Genomic DNA, 23,791 nt, shown 5'->3' with positions numbered 1-23,791 from the left:
GTGATCCTTCTGACCTTATGGACCTTTTAACCTTTTACTCTTAATATCATCTGGTGAATATAACCCACTCAAACATCGACCCGACAAATATTTGTTTATGCGTGGGAAATAATTTAATTATCTTGCCACTCTCTTCACCATCTAATATATTAACAAAAAATATGTTTGAGTTTGGTTCTTTATGAAGATATTTTAACTGAGCTAAGATAAAATGGTAAACCTCCCTCAATGTTCTTGTTTGAGCGCCTCCAGTGCCACATACCATTTTTTGGTAAGTCCCGCCCACTTTTTGGTAAACCACGCCCACTTTTTACTAAGCCCGCCCACTTTTTGTTAAGCCACGCCCCCTTTTTACTAAGCCCCGCCCACTTTTGCTAAGCTCCTCCCACTTTTGCTAAGTCCCACCCACTTTATAAACTCTTCAGCATTGTATCATTTCCAGGTAATACATTACATCATTTTCAGGGAATTTCCATCACATCATTTCCAGTTAAGACACGCCCAGGGAATTTCCACAGGAAGACACACCCAGTCCTTATAAAAGGCACCGACCACACAGGCTTTTTCAAACACGCTTTCTGCTTCACTTGAGAATGGACTACTATGCCGAAATGGAATGGGATAACTTTGCTATTCCATGGAGTCCTACTACCTGTGTAGAACTCAACCTTCAGATTGATGAACTGGACTCGAACCTCTTATCAATGGAGGTAAGTTTGTTTATTTATTTATTTATTTATTTAATTTTTTTTTTTTTTTTTTTTTTTTTTTTTTTTAAGATGAGACTCGTGTAAGAGTTAACAAAGTTTATTTTAATATTCATAGAGCTTGATTTATACAAATAAAAAATATTGTATTAAATTAATACATTGTTATTTTCTTTCACAGGAAATTGTATCTGAGATACGAAATGAAAATTCTGCTTTTAACACAACTTGGGATGAAGTTATTTTTTTGTTTGAAGACATTTTGAACAACCAAGACCCCCAGAACGAGTTCTACCTTGATGACCCAGCCAAAGAGTTATACCTTGGAGATCCACAAAATCCTGAAAAAGAGTTTTACCATGATGATACTTGTTGTGAGTTATCAAAACAAAACCCACTGAACAAGTTCTACCTTGATGAGCCAGAATACAAGTCATACATTGGAGACCCACAAATTTCTGAAAATTGGGAAAGGAGAGTTCTCCCTGATGGTCCGCAGTTATACTATGTGAGACACATCATAGAAACCCTAAAAAATTGGGCAAGGAGAGTTCTCCCTGATGGTCCGCAGTTATACTATGTGAGACACATCATAGAAACCCTAAAAAATTGGGCAAGGAGAGTTCTCCCTGATGGTCCGCAGTTATACTATGTGAGACACATCATAGAAACCCTAAAAAATTGGGCAAGGAGAGTTCTCCCTGATGGTCCGCAGTTATACTATGTGAGACACATCATAGAAACCCTAAAAAATTGTGAAATGGGAATTCTCCCTGATGGTCCGCAGTTATACTATGTGAGACACATCATAGAAACCCTAAAAAATTGGGAAAGGGAAGTTTTCCCTGATGGTCCGCAGTTATACTATGTGAGACTTATCACGGAAACCCCCAATATTTCTGAAAATTGTGGTTTTACCTTGGGGACTTGGAAAGATGGTTATATTTTTGGAGACTCGGAATGGGGGTTTTGTTTTGATGACTCGGAATGTGATACCTATCTTGGAGGCTCAACAGGAATGTGGTTATACCTTGGGAACTTGGAAAGTTGGTTTTATTTTGGAGACTCTACCTGTGGGGTTCCTCTTGGAGACTCTTTGGATTCTAAAGCAATGAACAATGTTCTTTATTTAATGACGCTTGATTTAAGCAATATCAAGAAAGTTCGAGGAAGAAAATGCTGGAAAATTCTTTCTTCCCATTTCTACTTCTTCAAACTTAAAAGCCTTGAAAGACAGAATTGGAGGAAGAGGAAAAAAAAAAAAAGAAATACGTATTTAAAAAAGAAGAAAAGAAAGATTATGTTAGGGTTTGGGTGGGATTTTGAATGTGAGGGTTAGGGATGGGGTTGGGTTAGGGTTGGGATTTTGAATGTGAGGGTTAGGGTTGGGGTTGGGTTAGGGATGGGGTTGGGTTAGGGATGGGGTTGGGTTAGGGATGGGTTGGGTTAGGGTTGGGATTTTGAATGTGAGGGTTAGGGTTGGGGTTGGGTTAGGGATGGGATTGGGTTAGGGTTGGGATTTTGAATGTGAGGGTTAGGGATGGGTTGGGTTAGGGATGGGGTTGGGTTAGGGATGGGGTTGGGTTAGGGTTGGGGTTGGGTTAGGGATGGGGTTGGGTTAGGGATGGGGTTGGGTTAGGGATGGGGTTGGGTTAGGGATGGGGTTGGGTTAGGGATGGGGTTGGGTTAGGGATGGGTTGGGTTAGGGATGGGTTTGGGTTAGGGATGGGGTTGGGTTAGGGCTTGGGTTGGGTTAGGGTTTGTATATTATTATGACTCACTCGCACATACACACACACACAAAAGTTAAGCCCCAACTAAAAAGTTGTGGGATTCTGTGTTTGGGGTTCACAGATTTAAAAACGTATCCCCATTATACACACACAAAAGTTAAGCCCCAACTAAAAAGTTGTGGGATTCTGTGTTTGGGGTTCACAGATTTAAAAACGTATCCCCATTATACACACACAAAAGTTAAGCCCCAACTAAAAAGTTGTGGGATTCTGTGTTTGGGGTTCACAGATATAAAAACGTATCCCCATTACATTTTATTTATTTATTTATTATTTTCAAGGGTATTATCTGCTTACTTGTGTTTTTTGTAATTCTTGTGAGTAAAATGAACCCAAGATTTCTTCTCCATTTAAATCATATAATTTGTAGGTCCAAGGGACTGTATCCATTACATCAATGATTTTAAATAATTCACGAGTCCATTTTTGTGTATAACCTTTCTCAAAATGACTTTTCCATTTGTATATTCTTACAATATCACCAACTTTAAACTTGGGCTTTCTCAAATTAATCTCCTTTTCATATTCTAATTTTGTAAATGTTTCTGATGGTTTTGATTGTGTTGATGAATGAACTGTATTATTGTAATTATCTACAATATCCTGAATTAAATACACCCATTTTTGAGAACCGAGTTGTGTGAATTTTTTATATAATTTCTCTTTTAAAGTACGATTAAAACGCTCAATAACAACTGCCTTTCCTTCATTAAAGGTGCTGTATAATTTAATACCCTTCCCCTTAAGAAATTTCATGAATATTTTGTTATAGAACTCTGTTCCCTCATCAGTCCATAACTTCTTTGGTTTCCTTTTATCCCGATCAAATATTAGCTTAAAGGCTAACATTAAAGTATCACCCCTTTTATTTTTTAAAGGGACAACCCAGGCAAATCTACTCCTCAAATCAATAACGGTTAAAGCATACCTGTATCCCCTGTCATTATTCAATTCAATTAAATCAGCGGACCATATGTGGTCGGTGTATTTAGAATAAACCTTCCTTCTTTTAAACTTTGTGATTATAGGTTTGTGTAATTCTTCAGCCAAAAGCTCCTCAGTCTTGATGACATCATTAGAGCCTAATAGTTTTTTGAGGAATAACCAAGACCAAGTTTCAATTTAGCATTTATCAAATTTCTCACAATAAACCTATCAACTTTCTCTCTCAACGTTGGATTTTGTATCAAAGACAAATTATACAACATTTCGCTGTCGGCTTTATGTTTTTCAGTCAACGTAGTGGTTTTCCCATAAGCAATATCATGCTTCATACACACTTCGTCAACCCTATTTGTAGGTTTAGACCAAGGTTTAGGATTGTCAGCCTCATCTAATCTTTTATCCAAGTTTGTTCCTGGACCACAGAAAGAATACCCTGGAAGGTGTAATTCCCCTGGAATTCCAGTTGTTGTAAATTTACTTCCTGACAGAAACTTTTGTATGTCTCCTCCTCTTTTAGGAGAGATGAATTGGCACTTTTTAGAGCCACATACTTGACATATTCCTTTTTGATAAACTCTATTATTTTTAGCTTTAACATAAGAGATATTTTTAGATTTAGTTTTCTTTTTACATTTGAGACAATAACTCATATTTATTTATCAGAAAAATTCCGACAGAGTATCAAAACCTTTTTGGTTTTCAACATATACATTTCAATCTTTATTTTTAAAACATAAAGAATCCTAAGGAATGCCTTCACTCTCTCCTCCATTTATTTACAAATAAAAACTAACTAAAGTCAATGACACCAACATCATCAATCACATAATCTTTTCCTTCTTCTTCTTCTTCTTCTTCACCACTTTCTCGTTTAAATCTCCTCCCTGAAATTGAAGACATTGACGTTCTTATTTTTGAAACCATTATCTTCATAAGAGTTGTTAATTCTTTAATTTCCTCTTCGGTGCGTTGAGATTGATTTATTTGCTTTAATACACTCAATCTTTTATGAATCTCACTGATTTCCATCTTTTTATATTTTTCCTCCCTCTCTCTTTGCTCCCTCTCCTCCTCCTCCATTTTCTCCCTCTCCTCCTTCTCCTTTTTCTCCCTTTTCTCCCTTTCCTCCTTCTCCCTTTTCTCCCTTTCCTCCTTCTCCTTTTTCTCCCTCTCCTCCTTCTCCTCCTTTTTCTCCCTCTCCTCCTTCTCCTCCCTCTCCCTTTCCTCCTTCTCCTTTTTCTCTCTTTCCTCCTTCTCTTCTTCAACTCCTTCCTCATCCCTTGCTACCCTTGAGTTTGAACCCCAAAGAATATTATACATATACTCATCTGGATTTTGAGATATTCTTGTATCTATAATTATTTTTCTCATAATAGGATACCAATAAGATTTGTTGACGATTTCTAAAAGAGTTTTATATTTCATAACTTTGAGAAGTTCATTTTTATTTAATATTTTAAACAAGTCTCTATTTGTGGGTTTAACAATATCAGTATAAGGCCAGTTTTTTATGACAAAATTCCCATGTATATGCTCCAAATCATAAGGTATGTAATACCGAGCACCCTTTTCTTGTAGGTATCCTTGAATACAAAAATTATAATTCTCTTGTAGTCTTCTTCCTGCCATTTATGTATCAGAAATATATGTGAGATTAATATTATGACAGGTAATACCACCCCATCTTCCCACTACCAAATCGGTTTGTATTCCTCGGCTTTCTATCCTTATCTCATTACCTTCCTTCTTTGTCATGCGAACCATCGCTATACTATCATATATTTTTCTTTTCTTAAAATCACGTATTTGTTGTTTACTAATTGTACTTCCACATAAATCCTTATCTTCACCAAGTGGATAATATTCTTCTTTACGAGACTGATTTAAATCATGTAGGTCTTCTATGTTTATTGAAAAAGACCAATTATACCCTAAATCAGGCATATCATACCCCCATTTATTAATTCGCATATTAACTAAATGTCCTTCTTTATAAAATTTAATTGTAAGCAGGTAGTTAAATTCAATGAGGAAAGGTGTATGGTCAGTATAACCAGGTGTTGTGGTTGTAAATTTTACTTGTTTCACAAAACGTGCTGTTTTCTTTAAAGATATATATTGTGATAAATCACTGAATCTAATCAAGTCATTCGCATCTGTAGGGTTTGGATAATTGATTAATTTATAAGTATTCTTCATATTAATATTTTTACTTACACTATATTTTTGTCGTTCAGCCTGTGCCTTTGTATAATAATTTGATAAATCAATATCCTGAGAGGATTTTCCAAAGATAGAACCATCTTTTCCAACATAGGTCATTTATATTAGATAAAAAATGATATCATAAAAATTTTCATTATTGTTGAGTTGAAATAATACATATAAACATAATTGGCCACAACATTTAGAATTAATTTCTTGAACTTGGAATGTTTGATAAACACCATTCTGTAAGAATTGTATTACTTCAACAGGTGGTGGCATACCATAACTATCAAAATAATATTTATCCTGACTATTATGAATACAAACCCAATGAGAACCATTCTGTGTGTCTAAATTCATAATAATATTCTTTGTATTCTTATTTATATGTGTTAATTCATCTCTCATACAAATAACCACATTATCAATTTTTAGTGTTTTACAATACTTAGCTAGTTCTATATTTGACGTTGTATTCTTTCCAAATTGTTTAAACCATTTATCCATTTATTTATGAGAAAGATACAATCCATTACCCCGTTTAGTTAGTTTAACACCCGCTTGAGCGATAGAGGAAAGCATATCTCCAACCAACAATCTAGCTTTATCAGGTAGACTTTCAAGTTTTTGAGCAAAATCTACAATTACACCACTTCCACTAATTTGTTTCTCCAACTCCTTGTTATGTCTTTCCAATTCTTTTTGAGCTTTTAGTTGTGCCTTCCTTTCGTTAGCAGTTTTTACCGCTGCTGAAATACCACCAGTCAATGCTCCCGCCGCACTTAAACCAGCAAATAAAGGAATTAGAAACGGGAGAAATCCTCCTCTTGACTCGTCTATTGAATATTTCTTTAACATAGGTTTCGTCATTTTAATTTTAAGTGATCCAACATCATTTAGTGTTTTTACTTGTGTGTGTGTGAGTAAAACATCAATTCTTACAGCTCCTTTTCTTTGAATTGTATTAACATTAATAATACAAGGCTTTTGATTTTGAATACAAGATGTTAATTTATTAAGATTGATTTGATTAACATATACCCCAACCATTTATTTATGAGAAAAAACCTATGTGATATTAATCATAACACCATTATCTGTATTAATCTGTAATTCTGTTTCCTCCAAAAGCAAACAATATGCATTAACCTCTTCACTCTCCCCTCTTTCAATGTATAGAGAAGTATCCACTCGATTAGACTTTATAGTTTCCTTTTGAGAACTCAGGTCAATTGCGTAGATTGTATAAAGTTTTTGAAACGCAACCATATCCAAAATAGGATCATTATTACCATTACTTTCACACACCTTTTGGTAGGACTTGTAGGCTTCCGCATAATCATTTTTTTCCCAATCAATTTCCAATCTATCTCGCGGATAAAATGTGCCATCAAGAGAAACCCGAAGTTGTTTTACCTTTGCATTATCACTCAGGGCATTATTCTTATTAGTACCGTCCTCTCCATCTGTTTTTTTAAAAATGAGCCAGAGGTATCGTGGCTTTCCTTGAAGAACACCTAAATTCCAAGTGTAGGTAGTGTGTTCCAGTTTAACGTGTTGACATCTTCTTTTAAGGTATGATACATTTAGCGGTTTCTTTGAGTTAAGTCTTCTATTTAACATCTCTTCCGTTTTAAGATTAGGAGTATATTCACTGATATACCAACACAAATCATTAATAACAAATTTATTATTTTCTCCAAAAGCATTTTCATCCCCAAAAAGCAATCTATTTACATTATCATTCCTTTGTAGTTGAAATCTAATTTTAAGCCCATACAAAACTTTATCATAATCACAAAATCCAAATATACCTTTCAGAGGTACTGCTACGGTAAAACTATTCTCAGCTTTTGCGTCATCATTATACATTGACTTCCTTTGACTATAACCAGGGTCTGCGTTTGTACCCGTTGACATATCAGGAAAACCCTCAACAGCTCCCTTACCCATTCTATCACTAAACGAATATAGTGTAAATTTCATCATTTCAGATGTAGCAGAGACATAATCAACTGCTTCAACCTCTTGTGTTCCAATATACAGGCGGACACTGTCAAACATTTTCCAGAAGAAATCATTTACGAGTGTAGCATTAGTATTATTCGCAGCCTTAGTGAATTTAAATTTACACAGCAAGAAACTATCAGCTATATTCAAGTAAGTTTGTTGATTATTTATTTCAAAACTTTTTGTTCCGTTTGAATTCCAGTCTGTTCCTGTTATAGCATTTACCTTAAAATAGTCTTCCTTTTTAGTGGAGTTTGAAATGATAATCGTATCATCCAAATCATAGATACTATCAATCGCTTCCATACTTGTATTTATATAGCATTAAAATTGTTGAAACCCTGACCCAAGTATTTTAATGATTTTTTGTCGTTCTTGTGAAGATAGTTGAGTTTTACCTTTTTTTATTTCTTTGATTGCTTGTAATTTATGAGACTCCTTTTGAGCATCTTTTATACTCTTTATAGCACCCGCAACGGAGCCCACGGCAGAAGCAGTTGAACCAATTAGGTCTTTATGTTTAAGGATGGTTGAACCAATACCCATTAGAGTATCAATTATCCCATCTCCTTTATTTCGAAATTGATGACCTACACCTCGTTGTCTCTTAGGTTTATAGTATCCTCTACCCACATACCTTGTATAGTCTGGTGAAAGGAACATGCCCTCCCCTGTAATTATTTTATATTTTCCCAACTCGTGTTTTCTCACAATAACCATTATTTATTTATTGAAAAACTTCACGTAGGTGAATTCTGATGGATATAATTTCATCATTAAAGGATATCATACGATTATCTTGGTCGGTTATCCTAAAATTTACTCTGTATATGGTTTTTCCTGACACAGGTAAATAGACAAGATTTTTTGGTTCCATATTAAATTTATAACCAATCGGGGTTGAGTATGCACTGAATGAAAATATTGTATTTGTTCTTATTCCATCGTTATAAGCACCATCAATCAAATCACAATGAATTAATACTGAATTTATACCGGAGGATATTTGGATAACATTATCACTGTAAAACGTCCCGTTATTTTCAATCTTTTTTGAAGAGAAACCCAATAGCTCTCTAAACGAATTTTCAATCGTGAAATCAACGTTATAATTATTTTTAAGTTTAATAGTTGATTTTGAAGTGTGTTTTTGAATATCTATTACAATATTTTTTGGTTCATCACCTTTTTCTTTCATAAGGCGAGAGACTTCTGAAGATATTTGAGAAATCTCGTAAGCTCCAGGTGAAACGGTTATAGTTTTATATCCACTTCCTGGATTATAACTAAACTTGTTGTTTTTCTCTGTGATATTAAAAAGGGTATTGTAAGTTTCCATTGACAACAAAGATGCCTCATATGAGGTAAGGGGGTCAAGTTGTAGTGGGTAAGGGAATGAAGCTGTGTAATCGCTCGTTGTGAAATTAAAACTAAGAATTGTGCTTCTCATCTTATTTAATATCTAATAAAATATCTTTGTATTGACATTTATTAATTATTTTCATGTTCATCAACTGATCTAAAATGGCTGAGGATTCATTAAAACAATTGTTGTTTCCAGCCTTCTTACTACCTAACAACAATAATAGCCTATTAACTAATTGTGATGGGTCATTTGGAAGAAAACTAACACCCGAACCAAGCTTACTTAAAGCATCAATAATATGTTTCTCCTTCTCATTCTTCTTACTTTTACCAGCAACAGAAACTCCATAATCAAGTGCATTTAGCAACTCAATATATACCCTATCTTCCTCTCTTTCCATATCAAGTGGTTCCTCAAAATATTTTGAACCGCTGAATCCGGGGTTTGTTAGAAGAAACATTAATCTTGGAGTTAATTTAACATTTGGTTGAGTAGAACTCAAGAACATCAATTCATCATTAAATATCAATACCTTTTCTTCCACAAGATGAAACACTGCTGGTTCTTCTGTTGGAATGAGACCTGCTCTGGTTTTTGAACCCGCCGAATATTCATTGTTTTGAAGAGCTTCCACAACATAATTAGGGGGTTGATTTACCTCCTCAAGTTTCCGAAATAATCCCTCGTCATCATATTCTAATTCACCAAGTTCTTGTTTTGTTATCTGACTAAAATCTTTGAGCATTTGAAGTTTTTTCGGAGTAAATTCTACCGTGGGTACTGTAGGTGAGTGTTGAGTTTTCAAAAGTGGTTTAAAGAATTTCTCTTGTTTTCTTTCAAAGGCTTCTTCACCAGTTAGTTTCTGTCTCCGTTTCTTCTTTATCTCTTCCTGTTGTTTAACAACTTTTGAAACTAATTGTTGATGTTCCTTAAACTTTCTTTCTCTTTCTTCAGTATTCATTTTCTGTATTTATTTATTGAAAAATATCATTTAGTATCTCATCTTGTTTCACAACAATATATTTATATTTTCCAATCGTGTGTTTCATATAATTTTCAAATTCTTTTTTACTACATAACGTAGAGCAATTATCTCTCCAAAAATTATTTACATCTATTGAATTTAACTTAAATAAAATAAAAGTATTGGCATTGTTTCTTATTGAGCGTCGAGGGAGTTGAAAATATGATTGACTAAGATATATACAATTACAAGAAGAATGTCTCCCTCTTGTATAGTAGCTATCCATTACTGTTTGGTTTCTCTCATTAACACAATCATCAAAGATGACGAGGTTCTTTTTTGATTTATCTAAATCTTGAGGTGAAGGTATATCATCCGTATTATCACTGAGAATACAAGTTATGGGTTTCGATTTTGATTTCTGTGTATCACAAAATAATTGTATTATATCTTCAATATTATAATCATTCAGTTTGTTTTGAAGTTTAAATAAACCGATAATGTCTTCCTTTTTAAGACCTGCATTAAAACCCTGTGAGAGTAGTTGATACTCGGGTTGAAAACTTGACTTTGTAAAAATTATTAAATTATCATAATCTAAAAAATTAGGACCAAGGAGCATCTTTAAAAGTAAACAGGTTTTCCCACATCCGCTTGAACCAACTATTAGACATCTCAATGAATTTGGAATGTTTTTATGGTTATTAAATTTTATCTTATTTTCCCAAACGGGTAAAAAATCATTCATTTATATATTTGGAAAACAAGTCATCCAACTTTTTTTGAGCTATTTTAGAAACTCTATATTTTATCCTGAGTTCTGGTTTAATTTCAAAATAATTCATTATTTTATTTATGTAGTATCTTGTATTAACATTTCCATTAAAATTATTTTGAATAATAAATATCATTAAACCCTTATACATTTCCTCAATACAAAGAGTCTCTTTCCTTGTAAGAAATGGTGTATTATCACCATAATGCTTAACATTCATCTCTCTTATTAATCTTGTAAAGTAATTCATTTTTGGTTCTAATTTAAAAGAGTTATATGTTTTTTTATATTTCTTATTATCATTAATTAGAATATAATCACAGAATAAACATTGTTTATATGAATCCTCATCATTAAGCCCCACTCTATCACAAGCCGGACAATTCTCTAATTTATCATATGGAGAGTCTGGAAATTCTAAATATCCTTCAGAACTTATCATATTTATGTGGTAAATTTTTACTTAAACTAAACGCAAGTTTATTCATTAATAAATACAATGTTTCAAAGCACAAAAGACAAATTTCAATCAATCTCTACTTCGGTGGAAGATATAGAAAAATATGTCAAAGATGTTAAATTGAACAAAGATAAATATGGAAATTTTTGGGTAAAACCAGTTATGGAAAATAACATGAGCCCCTCTATTTCATTTAAAGGAAGAGCTCTAACTATACCTGGAAAGACATCCATTAAAGTAAATCTAACAAAAGTTTCTCCTCTACTCCTGGCAATTTATTCAAAGCTTGAAAAAGTGATTGACCACGATACTTTGAAAAAGAATGATAAGACCATTAATAATTCTAGAGGAGACATTTGTATTTTCTTTAATAATCCAAAGGGTGTAGATCTAAGTAAAATGAATGATGTTAATATTTCTGGTGAAATGTCATTTCGTTCTATGATAGTTAGAGATTATTTAAAGATAACTTTTGATATAAAAATTGTAGAGATTGAATCTGTTAATGAAAGAAAGTATATAGATATTGATGGGAATATTTTTCTTGCTAATTAAATATGAGTCAATACAGCAGTGAAGATTTTACTATTTCATTGAACTCGGACGATAGTGATGATAGTATTTCATTGAACTTGGATGATGGTGATGATAGTATTTCATTGAACACAGATGATAGTTATGATACTAATAGTTTGTGCTCAAATGATAGTTATGAGAGTAGCTTTATTGATGACTCTGAGTATGATTCTGAGTATTCATGTGATAGTTATGACTTAGATGATTCTGAGTGAAAAAGTGTTTTAGTTTAAGCACAGTGATATATATAAAACGGAGCTGTAAAGCTCAAAAGTGTTTTATTTTAAGCACAGTGATATATATAAAACACCACGTTTTCTCACGCTATAAATATGGTTTATTGTGATACTTGCGAGAAGGAAGTAAAATATTATAAACAACATATTCTCACCGCAAAACATACATACAACATTTTAAACAAACTTTCCCCTCTTCCACCTGAAACAAAACACTGTTCTACATGTAATAAAAATATCCTCAAGAAAGGCTTCAAAATACATCTTAAAACAAATCTACATTTATCAAATTTTATCACAACTAAAAACTCTGATGGAGCATTCAAAGGACATATTAAAATAAGAGTCTTTAACTTCAAACCTCCTGAACCAGAGTCTATAGTTGATGCTGTAGAAATAGTTAAACCTGCTGTTCAAACGTTGATTGAAAAAACACTAAAGGAAATGAAACCACTTAAATTTTATATGGGAGTAAAATTAGAAATGACAAAGGATGAAGGAGTTATAGATGCACCATACATGAGAACTGAGCCACACTTTATATCTTCATATCAAGATTTTAAAACATCAGGAGTCTATGATGAACTTATTAAACAAGAGCAAGATGTGGATAATTCAATCGTAGGAAGTGGATTCAATATAGGAAAAATTATTTACATAGACATTCATATTCTTAAATCAGATCCTCTAAAAGCTTCTTCTTACATTGATTTACCCAGTGTTATCAAAAATAGAAAAGCAGTTATCAATATCAAAAATAAAGACAATAAATGTTTTCTCTGGTCTATTTTAGCACACTTACATCCTCCACATTTTCATGATGAAAGAGTATCTCATTATAAAAAATATGAGAATACATTAAATACGAAAGATCTAAAGTTTCCGATGACTTTAAATGATATTCCTAAATTTGAAAAGATGAATAATTTATCAGTTAATGTTTATGGTCTAACAGAAACAAACAACATTCAGGTTTTAAAGCTTTCTGACAATTGTAAACAAACTCATATTAATCTTCTATATTTTAATTCAGACGAAAATTCACATTATACATACATCAAAGATATTGCTAAATTAATAAAACCACAAGTCTGTAAGAGAACAAATAAAATATATATTTGTTTGCGTTGTCTTAACTTCTTCAATTCACAAGAAAGATTAGATAAACATTCAAATTATTGTGGCGAACATAAATCAACGGTAATCAATATGCCTAAAGAAGGCTCAAAGATCACATTCAAAGATGAAAATAAAAAGATCAAACATCCATTTGTTATATATGCTGATTTTGAAAGTATTTTAGAAAAAATTGATACTGCTTCTCAAGATCCAAAAGAATCATACACAAATAAATATCAAAAACATACTCCTTGTGGTTTTTGTTATTATATCAAATCATCCGTTGGTGATAAATATAACAAGTTAGAGATGTATAGGGGCTCAAATACCCCAGAGGAGTTTGTGAAACGACTAGAAAAAGACTGTGTTCGATTAACCAAGATAATGAGAGAAACCAATAAACCAATGTCCTTAACAAGTAAAGAAAAAAGGGAATTTATAAAAAACAATGTCTGTCATATTTGTGAGGAGAAAATTGGTAAAGGTCTAAAGGTTAGAGACCATTGTCATCTCACTGGTAAATATAGAGGTCCGGCTCATCAAAGTTGTAATATTAATTATCAACTCCCCTCTTTCATTCCTGTCTTTCTTCATAACAACGCTCATTATGATACACATCTATTTATCAAGGAACTCTCAAAGACTTCTGGAAGTATCTCAGCAATTCCAAACACGGATCAGAAATACATTTCATTCACAAAAACAATTCACACATCTCCTATTACTCATATCAGATTTCTTGATACATTTAAATTCATGGCAAGTCCATTGGTTAACTTGGTTCAAAATCTAAAAGAGTTTCCATGTCTTTCAGAGTATTTTTTAGATAAAGATTTTCTAACACAAAAGGGAATGTACCCCTATGACTATATGGACTCATTTGAGAGATTCAATGAAACACAACTTCCTTCAAAAGAAAATTTCTATAACAAATTAAATAATAGTCATATATCTGATAAAGATTATGTACACGCACAAAATGTTTGGGAAAAATATAACATCAAGAATCTTGGCGAGTATCACGATTTGTATCTCAAAACTGATGTGCTTTTATTGGCCGATGTATTTGAAGCCTTTAGATCTGTTTGTCGCACTGGATATGGATTGGATCCTGCTCACTACTACACAGCACCTGGATTGGCCTGGAGTGCGATGTTGAAAATGACAAAACAAGATTTGGATTTGATAACCGATGTTGATATGCTTTTGATGATTGAAAAGGCAAAAAGAGGTGGAATTTCACAAGTCTGCTCGAGTAGATACGCAAAAGCAAATAACAAATATCTTCCAAATTATGATCCAACGAAAGAGAGTTCTTACTTGATGTACTATGACGCGAACAACCTGTATGGCTGGGCAATGTCTCAGGCTCTTCCTTATGGAAAACTTAGATGGGTAAAGGAAAAAGACTACAAAAACGTTTTACAAGATGTATGTATCTCTACACAAAAAGAATTGGATGAAGAAAAAGTTGGTTATTATTTTGAAATTGATTTAAAATATCCAGAGGAACTCCATAACCTACACAAAGATCTCCCATTTGCTTGTGAGAAAGAAAGTCCAAAGAAAGAATGGTTGAGTGATTATCAACGATCGTTTGATATAGGTGAATCAACAGAAAAATTACTTACTACATTATATAACAAGAAAAATTATGTTCTACACCAAAGAAATTTGCGACAATATTTATCAAAAGGTCTAAGAGTAGAGAAGATCCATAGGGTTCTAAAGTTCAATCAAAGTCATTGGTTAAAGGGGTACATTGATTTTAATACACAAAGAAGAACAGAGTCAAAAACAGATTTTGAGAAAGACTTTTATAAATTGATGAATAATGCGGTCTTTGGTAAGACTATGGAGAATGTGAGGAAAAGACAAAATATCAGACTATCAACATCTTGGGAACAAGCATCAAAATTAATTAATAGACCGAGTTTTACTCGAGCTGAGGTCTTTACTGAGAACTTTTGTGCGATCCATTTGATTAAAGAGAGTATTGAAATGAACAAACCTATTTATATTGGAACAACAATTCTTGATTTATCAAAGTCATTAATGTATGATTACTTTTATAATAACTTGAGGAAGAAATATCAAAATGATGTTAATCTACTTTATATGGATACAGATAGTTTTATTTTGAAAATTAATACCAACGATGTTTATTCAGACATGAAAAGAGACATTAATATCTATGACACGAGTAATTACAGTCCAGAGAGTGAGTTGTTCTCTTCTAAAAATAAAAAGGTGATTGGAAAGTTCAAGGATGAATTAGGAGGAAATGTTATGAGTGAATTTGTGGGATTGAGGTCAAAGGCTTATGCTTATAAATACATTGTGAATAACGTTGAAAAGACTGATAAGAAGTTAAAAGGTGTAAAGAAAAATGTTATTAAAGAAACAATAAACTTTAAGGATTATTATAACTGTTTAACAACAAAGAAAGAAGAGTTTAGAAAGATTAATGGAATAAGAAGTTATAAACATCAATTATATTCAGAAGAGATAAATAAGAAAGCATTGGGGGCTTTTGATGATAAGAGGTTTATTTTAGAAAATGGAATTGATAGTCTCCCTTATGGTTATATAAGTATATAAGTGATAAGATATATATATAAGTGATAAGATATATATAAGTGATAAGATATACATAAGTGATAAGATATATATAAGTGATAAGTTAAAAAGGGGGGGGGGGGGTTGGGGATTTTAACGGGCTACCGCCGCCTTTTTTACTATTATATAAATGATAGAACCAAGTATCAACCAGACTAAAGAGTGGAGGTGTAATCAACCTTGGTATATAAATGGAAAACATAATGAATGTGAAAAATATCAAATAGGTATAATTGAAAAGGCAACTGGTAAAAAAATTCACAAAACAAATAAGAGAATTAATTTAAATACCGGTGAATTGGGTAAAAAAGATGGAAATATTTTTGAGTGGACGGAAAACTTTGATGGTTGTCAGGAAAATATATACTTTAATTTTAAAATGGTATGTGGCACTGGAGGTGCTCAAACAAGAACATTGAGGGAGGTTTACCATTTTATCTTAGCTCAGTTAAAATATCTTAATAAAGAACCAAACTCAAACATATTTTTTGTTAATATATTAGATGGTGAAGAGAGTGGCAAGATAATTAAATTATTTCCCACGCATAAACAAATATTTGTCGGGTCGATGTTTGAGTGGGTTATATTCACCAGATGATATTAAGAGTAAAAGGTTAAAAGGTCCATAAGGTCAGAAGGATCACAGGTGTTTAAGTGGTCTAATGAATAAGGATAGCATGTCAAAAGGTTAGAAGGTTCGTAAAGAACAGGGTGAGAGAAATAGAGGTCTTTAGGGGCAATGAGGGAGGGAAAGAATTAATATGGAAGTGAATGGGTCAAAGATTAATCTGCCAGATGATATGTAGAAGAAGGATGATAGGTCTATAAGAGAAAACAAATATTTGTAGTGTTTGAGTGGTCTAATGAACAACATTAAGGATAGGTACTACAGACAAAAGGTTCATAAAGATGAGGGTGGGAGAAATAGAGGTGTTTATGATTTTTGAAAAAGACAAGGGGGTAAATGACATTAGATAGGGATTTCCCATGTTAAACGGAGGTGTCCCAGAAGCAACATTATTACACTACTGTCCTGAGTGCTCTGTTTCAGGTTTTCATTAAGGATATCTCTGTACTTTGCTCCGTTCATTGTTCCCTCAACCTTGACCAGTCCCCCAGTCCCTGCTGCTGAAAAACACCCTCACAGCATGATGCTGCCACCAACATGCTTCACCGTTGGGATGGTATTGGGCAGGTGATGAGCCGTGCCTGGTTTCCTCCAGACATGACGCTTAGAATTGAGGCCAAACAATTCAATCTTGGTTTCATCAGACCACAGAACCTTGTTTTTCACAGTCTGAGAGTCCTTTAGGTGCTTTTTTGCAAACTCCAAGCGGCTTTCATGTGTCTTACACTGAGGAGAGGCTTCCGTCTGGCCACTCTGCCAGAAAGCCCAGATCGTTGGAGTGATGCAGTGATGGTTGTCCTTCTGGAAGTTTCTCCCATCTCCACACAGGATCTCTGGAGCTCAGCGAGAGTGACCATCGGGTTATTGGTCACCTCTCTTACCAAGGCCCTTCTGCCCCGATTGATCTGTTTGGCTGGGCGGCCAGCTCTAGGAAGAGGCCAAGTTGTTCCAAACTTCTTCCATTTAAGAATTATGGAGGCCACTGTGCTCTTGGGAACCTTAAATGCAGCAGAATTTTTTTTGTAGGCTTCCCCTGATCTGTGCCTCGACACAATCCTGTCTCTGAGCTCTGCAGGCAGTTCCTTTGACCTCATGGCTTGGTTTTTTCTCTGATATGCATTGTCAGCTGTGAGACCTTATATAGACAGGTGTGTGCCTTTCCAAATCATGTCCAATCCATTGAATTTACCACAGGTGGACTCAAATCAAGGTGTAGAAACATCTCAAAGATGATCAAGAGAAAGGGGAGGCACCTGAGCTAAATTTCAAGTGTCATAGCAAAGGGTCTGAATACTTATGTCTACGTGATAGTTCAGTTTTTTATTTTTAATAAATTTGCAAAACTTTCTAAAATCCTGTTTTCTCTTTGTCATTCTGGGGTATTGAGTGTAGATTGATGAGGGAAAAATGAATTTAATCGATTTCAGCACAAGGCTGCAACATAACAAAATGTGAAAAAATGAAGGGGTCTGAATACTTTGTGAATGCACTGTAAATTCGTAATATATGCAAAAATTATTTGAACTTGTACAGTGTACAGGTACAGCCAGTTTGGATTCCAAGGCAAAGGTGTCTCTTAAAGTTTGCCAGCTGTTGTATTTTTGTCACAATTGACATCTTAGCTTCTGTGAGTATGATGACTAATTTGATGGAAGTTCTCACCTGGGAAGTTTTGTGCCTTGCTCTAAAATCACTTTTTATGAAATATCTGATTATGGAGATTTTGTGATCAACTCATGTCGTGCAGGGATGAGTGGCCGGGAAGCAAAAGGTTTTGTTGTCATGTTCCAGCGGCCATCATTGTGGAGCAGTGAGTGGGATCAGAGGTTGTTGTTGTTGTTGTATAGCCCCGGACAGTTCTCTCGAACAAGCCGGCGTGGCACTGAGACAGCTGATCGATCTCGCAGGAGCAACCCATAGATCCAGGATGGTGTACCTCGGCCTTCACAAAGTAAGGGCCACGACAGGGTTAGAGAGAGAAAGACAAACACAACAGGGAAAGGGCTGGTCCATTTGTGACCGATTGGCACTTTGACCGTGACCGCACTGCCCTGACGAATCCGGGCAGCAGGGAAGAATGGGGAAAATCCCGACTTGTGTTGGGGGGGTACAACCACCGCGAAGAGCATCCCCGATACTTACCCCTGAGGTTGTTGAATCTGTCTGAGTAAGATGGCTTAAGTAATGTGGGACTACTCTTAGGCAGGGTTAAAGAATGAAGAAAGGAATGACTTGAATTTCAGTACCTATAATATTTCCAGAGAAAAAGGGCAAGCAGGATCGTCTGGAGGTACAGATACTCACTCACACTTCCTAGCTGTCTAGCCTGGGTTCGAATCCCTGTCCTCCCAGTGTTTCAAATGCAGGGGATTTCATCAATGTGTGTGCCGTCCCTTGGCTGGACGTGAAACGGGATGGACGTCTGTCGGTATTAGCTTGTGGACATCAAAGATCCCACGGTGTCCTCCGTGAAGAGTAGGTGAGCTATCGGCAGCACCAAGAACAAATTGCAAATTCCTGCCCAAACTGCTCAGTAGAGTGTCAGGCCTGGTAAGCCAGTTCGTAAAAGACTTGGGCCTAAAACTTCCTCCAGCCAAGCCCACATTAACGTGGGAATAACTGTGGCCATTCAGAAGAAGAAAATAAAATCCTGGGAAAATGTTCTTCCTCCTCTTCTAGCTTGTCTTTTTTTTTCTTTCTTTTTTCTTTTTTTTTACTTTCCTGCTTCTTTTACATTCATTTGTTGCTTTTCTCAAAAACATTACCTTATATTTGGGGTGTAACAGATTCCATTTGGTTGAAGTATGACTTCTTCTCGTTCGATCATTGCCGCCCCAGGCAGCTCTTGCCTGCTCATCTCGCATCTTTGGAATGTTCTGCAATACAAAAGTTAATCCTTTCTTTTGTAACTAATTCTCACTCTGAGAGGTTTAAGAAAAATTCTGGTACTGTACGTCTTCCTTAAGAGCATAAAAACATTTCTTTCCAAAATTGGATTACATTTATACCATCCTAACAACTCATCAAAGTTAATTTATCTGCTGAAGTAAGGTGTAATCATATTAAAGGGAGAAGAGTTGTAATGTGAAAAACAAGGTTAACTTCCACCATATTGTGTTTCTTCACGCTCTCAGTTAGACATAAGCAATTTTCTGATAAAGAACCACCTTTAGAGGCCATTCCCCCCCGCAGAGCAGGGGTTGGTCTTTTTTTGGGCACCGTGGTCCCCTTTTTGAAGCAATGTTTTATGGCCGGATGCCCTTCCTGCCGCCAACCCTGTTAGTCGCCTCTTGCGACACACAAGGAATTATCAGTGAACTGGTCCTCAATTTGCCGACCTCAGAGGGATGGCAGGCTGAGTCAGTGAGTCAACCCCCCTGGTGTTAATTCAACGATTGACCGGGATTCGAACCCAGGATCCTATAGGATCCCAAGCCAGCACCCTAACCGCAAGCCAACACCAGGAATGGCATATATTCGCTTTACTGCGTGGGTGCACACAGCATTTGACACTTGTCAGGTTGATGGCTAGAAATTTACACTAAAATTTTTAGCATTGCTGAGCGCATGAAGAATCAAAAGAAGTTTTGAACTTGAATCGACTTATTAAAATTTACAAGTGGTCCCAAATGAACTTTGCGATGAAGCTGCCGCACTCTTCTGTTCAAAATTCGACACAAGATGATGTGATGTTTAAATCCATCAGGATTAGAAATGAGACATTGTTTTTCTTTCTTTTCCTTAACAACAGCAATTATTCCAATTATTTCATGAGCCGGCTTGACGTTCGACTGTGTCGTTTAGAGGTAGAACGATAGGTCGCTTACTCTCGCCTACTCTACGCGACAATGATAGCTTACCTACTCCTCACGAAGGACACCGTGCTGGGATGCCCGGGTTAATCCTGGACGGCACAGACATTGAGGAATCTGGGATGACAGTTTCTAGCGATGTCAGGATTCAAACAGAGGCTAGACCGTTTAGAGGTGAGTGTGTGTACCTCAAGGTTATCCTGCCAGGCCAGAAATTAAAATGTTCATTGCAAAAAAAAAAAAAAGTTGGTATTTTTTTTGTATTGAAATGCACAAAAATGCCATTAGACGACTTGTTTTTTTATTTATGGTTTTATGTGGTCGAGTTGCTGCGCCTACAAATTAATCAGGGTTACCTGGAAGACAGGTCTAACTGGCTCTGCTACTAACAACGTGGATTGGACCAGCCTCCAAAGCTTGGCCCATCCTTCTGATAGCTATAAGGTTACATTCTCCAGGTGTTTGTTTTATTTGCGAGGAATTGCTTTGTCGGGCTGACTCTCCATCCTATACTCCTTTTTTTCTTTTTTTTTAGAGTGCACCTATGGTAGCAATTTATGATCAGGTACTTCGTCTTCTTTAGTTTGTCTCTCTTCGTGCGACCAGATTCTCCTTGACTGTGTTTGTTCAATAGTTTGGCAATTGTGGTGAAACTGCAATGGGAGGACAGCATTCTCAGGAACGTCACATGGGAGAAGATGGGAAATATGTTGAGAATTCTGACGGTGAACAAGGTGAAGGAAAAAGCCAGGAAGAGGCGGAGAGTTTTAAGAGTTTTCCAGGTGAGGTAGAAGGCAAACAGTCGCAAAAGCAGAATGGAAAAGGCCGCTTGAAAGAAAACGCCAGTGAAGAAATGCTGAAGGCCTTGAAAGATGAAGACTCACATGTGAGCCACACGAGTGGAGGAGACAGTTGGATAGATAATGTGGAGGATGGAGTAATGGATGCAGATGAAATGAAAACTAGCTCAGGAAAAATGCATGTAGAAGAGAACGTAAGTATGAAAAAGGAGAAAGGGGTTTTTAGTCAAATGGAAGTTAAGGGAAACAGCAGAGATGAGGTCAAGAATAGCAATAGGATGGAGGGGGATGGAGAATTGGATGTGAAAGAACATAATAACCTTAGCATGAAAAAGATTGGTGAGATGAGAACTTCATTTTTTAATTCGTTACCTGATGAGGATGAACCCCAGGATGACCCTGCAACGAGCCAAAACAGCGGAGATGAGGTCAAGAATAGCAATAGGATGGAGGATGGAGAATTGGATGTGAAAGAACATAATAACCTTAGCATGAAAAAGATTGGTGAGATGAGAACTTCATTTTTTAATTCGTTACCTGATGAGGATGAACCCCAGGATGACCCTGCAACGAGCCAAGATGAGGATAAACATCTTCACGGTAAGGATGGGCAGCATATCAACCAAGATAAGGATGGAAAACTTCAGGGTAACGATAGGCAACTGATGAGCCAAGATAAGGAGGGAAGACTTAAGGGTAAAGATGGGCAGTTGATGAGCAAGAGTAAGGATGAACAGCTGATGAGCCAAGATAAGGATGGAAGACTTCAGGGTGGCAATAGGCAGCTGATGAGTCAAGATAAAGAGGGAAGACTTCAAGGTAACGATGGGCAGTTGATGAGCAAGAGTAATGATGGACAGTTGATGAGCCAATATAAGGATGGAGGACTTCAGGGTGACAATAGGCAGCTGATGAGTCAAGATAAAGAGGGAAGACTTCAAGGTAACGATGGGCAGCTTATGAGAAAGGGAAAGACTTCAACTGAAGAAAACGATGCTGAAGAAGGTGAGTGTCTGATCTGGTAGAAATGGGGAAAGGAATGTGGATATATTGTAGTTTGACTCGAGCATGAGCAATGATGATGAGATTGAAAAAGAGGTCGTCATGATGGAAGGAATGCCATTTTATTATTGTCACCAGGAGCAGAGAGATCCGTTGCTATCAGAGGCTCCAGTGTTCACACACAATTGAAACAAGACCAAAGCTGGATCCAGAACTCAGATGAACATCTTCAAGGTCAGGATAAAAGGTAAGACCTGCTCTTTCTGAGGAATATGAAAGGAGGGTGAGGTGGGTATTTCATGGTTTCCACTGTACACAAGAAACTTGGTGCAGGAGGAGGCCATTCGACCGATCAAGCCTGCGCTATGTTGACACCATGTCAATGAAATGTAACAGCTTGTGAAGTAAAAATTACTGGGGGAGAAGGTGTCGGAGGTGGAGTTGAAATGAGAACAGTAGAGCAAGCACAGACATCGCCATTGTTTGGTACACAATATGTATATGCCAATAATTTTATTATATAAAAAAAGATTTTGGGAGTGGGGGACGATGGAGGGCAAAACAGTTGTAGGGTTTGTCTTCTGACAAACCAGACTTAATCTGCTTAATAGAAACTTTCCTCCTTCAAGATGTCTTTGATTCTTTAATATCTCTTCCTGGTTACTCCCTCCTCCGGTATGATAGACCTGAGCCTCGTCCTGGTGGTGTGGTTGCTATCTTTATCAAAAACTCTCTTCCTCACTCTCCTTGCACTGCCCTCTCTCCACCCTACCCCCCAGGAGCACCTCTGGCTATGGCTTCCCCTCCGCACTCACCTTTTGTTCATATGTGTTCTGTACCGTCCTCCAAACAGTGACGGCTCCATTTACATCTCGCTGTCTGACAACATGGACCAACTTCTATCCACTCATCCCAACTCTGTCTCTCTTCCTCATATGTGGCGACTTCAACTGTCATCATGCCAGCTGGCTGGGTGTGGGTTCCTCTCTCACCAGCCACGGCACCTCAGCAAAGGACTTCTGCGAACAACTGGGACTGACACAATCTGTCAATTTCCCGACCCGGATCTCAGTCAACGGAGCATCTTCTCTTCTGAACTTGGTTATGACTAACTTCCCTGCAAATGTCTGCTGCTCTTCTTCTGCTCCAATCGGTTCATCTGACCATGTGCTTGTTAAAGTGATAATATTTCTGGCCGTTCTCAGAGAGCCTCCTCAGAGTCCGAGTCTGGCATTTCACTCAGGCCGACTGGCACGGTCTTCAAGCAGCCATCAATCATCTGGACTGGTCTCCCATCTCTACCGCCTCTGACATCAATTCTTCCTGGGAATTCTTCCAAAGCAAACTGCTCTCTCTCATGCACAGATTTATCCCATCTCGTCTTCAGTTGTCTTACCCTTCCTCCCGTCCATGGTACACTGAAGCTTGTGGTGAGGCAGTTACCCTGAAACAACTTGCCTTTGCTTCTTGGAAGGAAAAGCCAAATTAAGACAATCTCAGTTCCTTTCACAAATCTCGGAACAAGTGTGTGTCTACCCTCAGGAGAGCCAGGAAACAAAATCTCTCTACTCTCAAGACTGAACTCTCAAACCTGTCTCCCTCATCCAAATCCTGGTGGCGTCTGGTCAAATCTGTTTCTGGTGTTTGTTCCCCCTCCATCCCCTCCCTTACCTCAAACGGCTACACAGCTGAACTCCGCCCGTGACAAAGCCGAATGCCTCAACTCTGTGTTTGCCTCAAAGTCTTGTGTCCCAAACCCATCTCTCTCTGT

The 23,791-nt window shown here is 36.2% G+C and overlaps 2 protein-coding genes across 2 annotated transcripts in view; both read left to right on the top strand.

Moving 5' to 3' along the window:
- The first annotated feature begins 470 nt into the window (after nt 1-470).
- On the top strand, nt 471-19,025 carry LOC144888761 (uncharacterized). The gene is made up of 3 exons (XM_078767946.1): nt 471-710; nt 889-1,979; nt 18,881-19,025. Exons 1-3 carry the CDS (start codon nt 594-596, stop codon nt 19,023-19,025), a joined length of 1,353 nt encoding a protein of 450 aa, XP_078624072.1. The 5' UTR covers nt 471-593.
- Nucleotides 19,026-20,650: 1,625 nt separating this feature from the next.
- The window catches only part of LOC137439482 (uncharacterized), a 52,126-nt gene continuing 48,985 nt past the window's right edge, over nt 20,651-23,791 (top strand). The window contains exons 1-2 of the mRNA XM_068135258.2: nt 20,651-22,023; nt 22,159-22,267. Of these exons, the coding sequence (XP_067991359.2) occupies nt 20,877-22,023; nt 22,159-22,267 (1,256 nt within the window). The 5' untranslated portion in view covers nt 20,651-20,876. The remainder of the gene's footprint in view (nt 22,024-22,158; nt 22,268-23,791) is intronic.

The sequence above is a fragment of the Myxine glutinosa genome, chromosome 14 (assembly GCF_964187855.1).
Source record: "Myxine glutinosa chromosome 14, kmMyxGlut1.1, whole genome shotgun sequence".
Classification (NCBI taxonomy): domain Eukaryota; kingdom Metazoa; phylum Chordata; class Myxini; order Myxiniformes; family Myxinidae; genus Myxine; species Myxine glutinosa.
The sequence above is the reverse complement of the archived record's forward strand: the minus strand, read 5'-3'. Positions and strand labels throughout refer to the sequence as shown.

Coding starts and splice junctions, on each gene's coding strand:
- LOC144888761 (XM_078767946.1), top strand. CDS start 594: ATGGACTACTATGCCGAAATGGAATGGGATAACTTTGCTATTCCATGG. Junction 711..888: donor CGAACCTCTTATCAATGGAG/GTAAGTTTGTTT, acceptor TTTCTTTCACAG/GAAATTGTATCTGAGATACG. Junction 1,980..18,880: donor AAAAAAAAAAAAAGAAATAC/GTATTTAAAAAA, acceptor TCCTCCGTGAAG/AGTAGGTGAGCTATCGGCAG.